Source organism: Osmerus mordax, chromosome 17, assembly GCF_038355195.1.
Source record: "Osmerus mordax isolate fOsmMor3 chromosome 17, fOsmMor3.pri, whole genome shotgun sequence".
Lineage (NCBI taxonomy): Eukaryota > Metazoa > Chordata > Actinopteri > Osmeriformes > Osmeridae > Osmerus > Osmerus mordax.
This window is the reverse complement of record NC_090066.1, coordinates 9,801,274-9,809,406: the sequence shown is the minus strand read 5'-3', so window position 1 is coordinate 9,809,406 and position 8,133 is coordinate 9,801,274. Positions and strand designations below refer to the sequence as shown.

The 8,133-nt window shown below is 48.9% G+C and overlaps 1 protein-coding gene across 1 annotated transcript in view; it reads left to right on the top strand.

Annotated features, from left to right (window-relative positions):
- The window catches only part of zgc:162331 (uncharacterized protein LOC793007 homolog), a 6,539-nt gene extending 675 nt beyond the window's left edge, over window positions 1-5,864 (top strand). The window contains exons 2-5 of the mRNA XM_067255017.1: window positions 3,869-4,060; window positions 4,583-4,736; window positions 4,990-5,169; window positions 5,606-5,864. Coding sequence (XP_067111118.1) covers window positions 3,869-4,060; window positions 4,583-4,736; window positions 4,990-5,169; window positions 5,606-5,864 — 785 coding nt within the window. The remainder of the gene's footprint in view (window positions 1-3,868; window positions 4,061-4,582; window positions 4,737-4,989; window positions 5,170-5,605) is intronic.
- The last annotated feature ends 2,269 nt before the right edge of the window (window positions 5,865-8,133 follow it).

The window sequence follows — 8,133 nt, the reverse complement described above, 5'->3', positions numbered from 1 at the left end:
CACACACTAAGCCCCTACTCTCACGTGCATAAACACAGCGGATGACAATGTTCTGTGTAAACCTCACGTGCCGCCCGCCCGCCCCCCCCTTCAGCCCCCCACCCCCCACCCCACCCCTTCCACACCAAAAATTGACAAATCGCACACCAGAGAAAGGCTACAAATCTCCTTAAAGGTTTAAAAAGTGCCCTGTTGGTTTCATAACGGCAGTGCTCTCCCTGGCAGTGGGAATAAATACTTCATGGTCAAACTCTTTCCCACGGACTCTCGGCTCTCCCTCGCAGATGAAACCCTCAGCTCAGTAAAACACACCGTACCGTTCCAGGTCATCTGGACCCTTCCCAGTCAAACCCCAGTTCCAGGACATAGGCTGTTCCTTTCCCTGTACACTCCAGGCTTGGGCCAAACACTTCCAGGGTATATACTGTTCCCTTCTCAGCACACACCAGAACTTTCCGGACAGTGTTCCCTTCTAAATATACTCCGGACAAATATGCTTCAGACACTTTTACCATTCCCTTCTCAGTACACTTTGCTCGAGAGGAAACTGATAAAGTCGTTAGCATGTCGAGGGCGGTGACAGGTTTTTAGTAGCCTTGTTTGGTTGTGTGTTCCATCACATTAGCAAGGTCACAAACGCGGAGCAGTAGGAGTGAATGTGAAGTATAGGAATTGCATTAGATGTTTGGGTCTTTTTTCTAATAATAATAGCAACAATAATAATAATAATGACTGAAATGTACATAGTGCCTTTTAAGACACGCAAGAGCCATCTATGAAGCCATCCATGAAATTGTGGAAGGCCAAAGCCAGATCTAGCTTTCTTTAGAGGATGTGTATGGCGTCCTCTAGGTTTGGTTTTGGTCTGAGATGGTTTCATCCTCTCCAGTGCATGTCCACCAGCCACTGCAGTACTATCTCCCCATGTCCTCTTTGTTTCATGTGCTTCCTTCATGGCAGCATCTGCAGCATCTCACTAAAGACCCAGGAGACACAGCCCTCCTGTATGTACGCCATGCAGTTTCAAACCTCTGGCTCCTCATTGGCTGCCAGTTCTCCTTTTGTCCAGCAGCCCAGAATTGATCCGGGTCGTGTTCTTGATCAACTAGAGTTACTGTAACCGCCAGTCGACTATGATTCTCTCGTGATGACAGAGCAGAATGTGAGGTCTTGGCGATCTGGAGCAACACTGACACAAGGACAGGGAAGGAGGGGGTCTCTAGAGGACCGGCATTTCGCAATTCTTTGCTTGTGTTGTTATTCTCCAACTCTGTTAAGTTCTGTTTCCAGTGCCATTGATGGATCGCAAAGGGAACGCGGTGATGTGCCCCTTGACAGCCAAGGTCAAAGGGTTTGGAAATCCGTGAGAGGTGTCCACACTCTTCTCGAGCTCAGGAGGAGACACTGAAGATCCTCCACGCCCCCAAACCAAATCTCAACCTACTCTATCCCGTTCTAGACCGCGTCCTAGAGATTTCGGATCAGCGAGAGAGTGTTACCTGACCGCCAAACGTCGCCACTCCCGATCTCGCTTCCGCCGCGCTAACAATAGAGTCATTCTCCCTCCCTCACCTCTGTCGATCCCTTCGTCCTTGGCAGGGAACCAGCGCGGTCGTTTAGCTCTGTTAGCTTCAAAGACGTCGGTGTTTACCTTCACCTCTCGCCCTCTGTCCTCTCAAAGCTCGGGCGATAACCAGTCAGGAGGCCTTGCTGACGTTACCCCGTTAGCGTGCGCTGCAAACAGCCCATGGATCACCGATGCACAGTTAAGAGGAATCATCCACGTACGCACGCGCGCATCGCAAAGGACGCTCTCCGGCACTCGCGGGAAACACACACACGTGCGCACGCGCCCGTACACATACGTAGGCCCACACGGCACAGCGAAGAGCGTTCAAAGGGATTAGGTCATTAGTGAGGTCAGAGAGCGGCAGCGAGGGACCGCAGGATAAGACGCGGTCACCAGCTCCGATGGAGAGAGGGAATGAAGCAGAGAGATGAGAGAATGACGCCCAACAGACCAGGAAGAGAATTACTTGCAGATTGTAAACAAGCCGTCGATGTGTTCAAGGCTGTCATCTTCAATTAAGATGACTTTCATTCCAACGACAAAAAGTAGAAGCTTGTAAGATAGATGACACGAGTTTAGCTCACTGTTGAGGGCTGGCGAGAGATAGCCTGTTGGATGGATAGAGTAATGGAGAGAAGGAGGTAATGGTAGAGGGCTGGAGGTGTGAGGGGTCAGGGGTCGTTGTCGGACCATACTGTGGGCTCAGTCCTGGCCAGAGGCATGTGGAGAGTCATGTGTGTTTGTGTGTGTGTGTGGGTGTGTGTGTGTGTGCACGCCCGCATGAATGTTTAATGAAGGACCTAATCTTTATTTAATCAGAAAACTATTCCGAGCGCCTCACAGACAGCACCCAGAGGGAGGGGAAGAAAGAGAGAGTGAAAAGGGGATGAGAGAAAAGAAAGAAAGAGACGGTTGTTGTGTCAAGGAGTCGGGTTGCCAGGTTGGTGGCTTCGAGGTGCATTGGCAGCCCGTAGGATTGCCGGGTCAGCTTAGCGCTCTGAATGGCAGCCCGCAGCTAAGCCCCATCGGAACGAGACAGGCCTGAGCTCTAGCTAAACAGCCAAAGTCAACCACACAGAAAGATCAACAATGGACCTCACTCTGCAATCCAGGAAGAGTGAGGTTCTCCATGTATTAAGATGCTGTGTTCTGTTCCTGTTGTGAAGTCTGATCTCAAAGAACACTGAATAGAAATAGCGTTATTTGAAGACGCTTAGATGCCTGTACGGCGATGGGAATAGCTGTGCGTGTGCATGTGTGTGTGTGTGTGTGCGTTGTGAGGGTGGTTGGAGGGGGGCGAGCAGAGAGCTTAGGGGCCGCATTCCTGATTAAACTCGATGCTGATGACTCAGCTCTGTAAGCTGGACATGGGCACGCGCACACACACACAAACAGACGCGCACGACATGCAAAAAGCCCCCAGAAGAACACGCACGCGTTTGTGTTTCGCTGCGCTCGGGAGTGCGTGTGGGGCCGACACAGGAGGGAGTTGCAGCAGCGCCGTGCAGGGTGGGGTCCAGGGATAAGGTCTCACTGGGGATAACAAACAGTGAGAACGTTGATTTATACGTTCCAAAAGCAAAACTATGAGCACGGCTACATGTGCGCATTTCTTTTTGTACCACATGGCGGTGCACGTGTGTGTTTGCATGTGCCTATATCCTGCTGTGTGTGTGTGTGTGTGAGAGAGAGAGAGAGAGAGAGAGAGAGAGAGAGAGAGAGAGAGAGAGAGAGAGAGAGAGAGCGAGAGAGAGAGAGAGAGAGAGAGAGAGAGAGAGAGAGAGAGAGAGAGAGAGAGAGAGAGAGAGAGATGAGGCTCCCTCTCTTCTTATCTTTCTCTCTCTCTCTCTCACACACACACTCTCTCTCTCTCTCTCTCTGAACCCCTGCAGAAATCCCCCCATCTGTCATTTGTAATCACGATGAGCAGCTTGCATGCTCTAAGGGCCTTAGAGCAATCATGACATTAACTCCCACAAACACACACACGCACACACGCAACAAAAATACCATTGCTGGATGACCCTTACATTGTAAAACCATAAATAGCCAAGTAGGCTTCAGCACGGGAATTAAGGACATGAAAGTGACAAGGAATTGCAACTAAGTGCCTGCAAAACTAACTGTACTTTTAAGCCTCCAAGCAGTGTCAGCTTGGCTCCCAAGAACCCCCCCCCCCCCCCCCCCCCCCCCCAATACATTCAATACATTCACAAAATTGTTAAGAGGATACATATTCCAAAACGATCCTCCTGTCTTTCTCAACTCGTAACTCGCCACTTTCTCTCTCTTTCCCAGGCCTGGCGTGTGTATCGGTGCTTCCACCGCGCCGGGGTTCGTTTTACGTCGAGAGCGGCAGCGGCGTTTCGGTTGGCACAGTGCTCGCCTTTTGGTGCCGCGAGGGATACCAGCTGGTGGGCAGCGATAAGATCTCGTGCTATGTACGAGCGGGTAAACCGCAGTGGAGCAACTACCTTCCAGTCTGTGAGGGTGAGCACAAACAACGAAAAAACGCAAGAATATACCGCTCCATCTGATTCCAGTTAATGCTGTTAATCCCTTTTAAATCATTTCTATTGTTTGCCACGGTGTGTTAACATTGCATTGTACAAGTGCCTGCTGTGGGACACACTTACTCTGAATTTGTGTAATGACCATTAACATAATATATATCATTTCTTAATTAAGCTGTAATTTCATGTGCTCTTTGGGGCCCTCTGGTGGCCACGGGGGCCCTAAGCAGCCGCTTAGTTCGCTTATGCCTTGGCTCTGCTCTGAAGTTGTGTCCCCAATCTTATAGACAATCCGTGAAAGTTACGAAGTGAAACCATATTATGGTAATCATACAGATTAGTACGTTAGTGATTGCCTTCATAAATACATCATCATACAACGAATGCATAAAAATGTATCCAGTTTGAACCACTTCTGCTCATTCTTCCATTGACCTCCTCCCCCCCCCCCCCCCCAACCCCTCCGTCATTGACCTGTCCTCATTGACCTGCCCCCCAGCCATCCCCAGACCGGAGGACCGCGGGCTGCGCGTGGCCGTCCTGGCCTCGGTGGTCAGTGGCATCGTCATCCTCGCCATGTCGCTGTCCTTCATCATCTGCTGCCTGCAGGAACGCAGTGGCCGGGACAGGAGCAGGAGAGACAGCAGGGGAAGGTAGGCTACACACACACTCACACACACACTCATACTCACACACACGCACACACTCAAACACACATAAACACACAAACACATGCGCACACACACACACACACACCCCAAATAATTCTGACGCTCATCTCATCTGGCTCACACACAGACGCACACAACTAGACACACACCCTCCTAAAAAGATGACAGATATTGAAATGAAAGGGGTAAGATGACGATGATGATGATGATGATGATGATGATGATGACGACCCAGGCGCAGAGAGAAGCGCTCCAGGCGGGGTGAGTGCTGGCTGGAGAGAGAGGAGGGGGAGTGGGACGCCTTCCCCCCTCCCAAGATCTTCCATCTGTCTCAGCATCTGGACTCTCGCTTGGCCCCTGACAGCCCCCTCTACCTGGGGGGCATGGCTGGCTACGAGAACCGCGGGTACCAGAGGTACGGAGCTCCCGGATGCGTGGTTGCAGTGCTGTATCGAACCGTCTGAACACAGTCCTCATAAAGCCAGAAGAGAATGTTTTAGGATTCCCAACAGCCTTATGTGGACCTGCAAATAGATCTTTCTGGAATCATAAAGAAAAAAAAGGAACCTTTTCCATATAGGTTTTGCAGAACAAAAAAATGTGTTTACCTCATTTGTAACGTGACAGTAACTGTTACGAACGGTCCTACGTCCCACCCATATGAACAGTATGGTGCTATGGTACCGTATGAGACAGCAGATAGACTCCAGCCTCGTGGCTTGTCTGACTATGTAACGTTGTATCGGTGTGCTAGCATTTGCTGAGCGTGTCTTCGGTTCTCCCCCTCTCTCTTTCTCACCGCCTCTTTTTCTGCACTCTCTCTCTCTCCTTTGCCCCCCCCCCCCACCCAGGAGCCAGGAGAGCCTGCTGAAGACCCCCCTACCCGGACTGTATCGCTCCGAGAGCCAGATGTACCCCCACATGGTGCTCCAGAGGGTGCCCACCCCCACAGCTCCCTCCGCCCCCGCCGCCCCCGTCTACCTCCACATGCCCCCCTCGACCTCCCCCTCCAACGCCGGGTCCCAGCCCCACCTCATGGCCCCCTACTCCACCACGGCCTTCCCCAACCTTAACCCAAACCCCAATAGCCCCCAGCGACCGTGGCAGTAAGGACCCTGGTTCCTCCTTCCCCTCTCTCTGTCTCCCTCTGGTGACCATGGGTGGAATCTCTGGCGCAGTCTGCGAAGATGTCCGGCACCCTACACAGTGCATTTCTTCGTACGCTATTGTTGAGTACTGTGTAGTGTACAAGGTCTGTGTCTGATTGGTGGTCTGAGATTGGATCCGCTGGCGATCTGGCAGCCATTGCTGCTGCAGAGAGGGTGATGGGTGATGGTGTTTTCCTGCACATGTACACAAACAATATGGACTGGACAAAGAGAGCGTCCGTTCTGGCACTTTCTTTCTGAAACCCTCTTCCTCTCACCAAGGATTCCCTTTCTACTGTTTCTACAAACCTGCGTTCCGGTGACGTTTTCTTTCTCACCCTCTCTTTGTCCGTTGGTCGAACTAAATATTGGAACTTGTGATTGTGGTATCCGCGGTTTTATCTTGCAACCTCACTTGCCGGTAGTCTGATTGGTCGAACGGCCATGAAGGAGACATGATTTGACGGTTTATTAAATGAGGAGGAGGTCAATGTTGAGGCAGTGTCGTTGGAAAGATTTTTAATAATGGCAGGACAATGAGCCAACATACTTGACCAAAATCCAGCAAAGATAACTTACAATGTCCAAATGGATAAAATTATATGACTATTACCATTTTTGGCGTGTATTCATCTCGACATGTTTCCGAGTTTTTATGATTATCATTTTCCCCTGAGTTTGTTTAACCGCTTAAAAAGAAACTTTGAATTGTCCCTTTACTGCTGTGTAAAGTAGGTCTCCATATCTTTCCCAGGGTATTTTTTTCTACTATTGTAGGAGACTCTGATTCTCCTAGTTAGTCACCCTAACAAAAACCTGCACTTTATAAACATTAAGGAGTTGACGTCTGTTGTACAGAAATGTTTACCATCTAAAACAGATTAAAGAGATTGTTGTTCAGTGAAACCTTTGTTATTAGAGTGTAGTTTACTTGTCACATTTACATTCAAGGTCTTTGTTTACATTTATGTTCTCAACATGTTGGACCCAGCATGACTAATTTGACTACAGGGGAAAATTTGAAAGTGGAAACGATCAACCTTCTGCAATCTTGGAGTTGCTCCACTTGAAAATAAAACCAACGAAAGACCACCCGCAAAAACAAACAGAATAATCACTTCTGAGCTCCCCAAATAACACTGTGGATAAAAACACGACCATACAAGCATTATAGTGTCAAAACCACGACAGGGCTGTTTTTAATGTATTATTTTTGCCCTCATGACAGTAAAGTGAGTGATTAGGGGATGAGTTACCCGAGTGGCAGGTAAATATCCAGAGAAGGGGTCCCAGGGGAATTGGAGATGGGTCCACCTAAAAACACTGGCTATGAAACTGGAGAGCTGCAATTTGCATTTACAAGGAAAATCATACACCTGCTTATTTGGTTCCTGTCACTTCTCATTTTCAGGTGTGTGTGTGTGTCTGCTTATTTGGTTGCTGCCAATCATAATCATACTTGTGTTCAATATCCATCCAAGTGGGTGGGTTGCAGTGGAACACGTGATAAAATGTTACCATCAAACCTGAGCCTCGTAGAGGAGGGAGACAGTGGGGAACAGGCATCCGATTGAGGAAGACAGGGTCAGTGAAAGGTTGATAAGGATGAAGAGAGGAGAGGAGAAATAGAGTGGTGAGAAGGAACGATACTGTGAAACGTATATCTATATAGATATATCGATATTGTCGAACAACAAAACAATCCACTCCTAAGAAAAGAGGGTTTCGAAAAGGAAGAAAGAGGAAAGAGGAATCAGTCACCATGTTCCCTAATGTCACTCAGGGTGCCGGGAACTTGTCCGAAGATGAGGGCGAAGGGCCTAGAAAAACGTTCAAAGAGATTATGGATGACTGTTACAGGTCTGAGCCAAATGTAGGCTGGATGGCCATACACATTGTAATTGTCTTCACTGGTCTGTTCTGGAATTGTGCTTTGCTGTGGCTGCTATTGAAGGGACGCAAGGCATTGACTGTCTCCAAGGTCTGTACCACAATATTGCAGACAAGTAATCTCTCCTTTCATGTATCATGTACAGATGTTGTAGAAAGAGAATATGGAGCTAGAAAACGGACAAAAGAATCTGAATGTGAATGATTGCGTGAACTATTTTGCCATTGAATATGTACAATCGGAATGATTTGTATGTCGAAGTTAACTGTGCATCGGAATGACTACTTGCGGCTGAAACATTTGTTTATGTTGTGTGGGTTTCAGGTTTGTTATGCGGGAT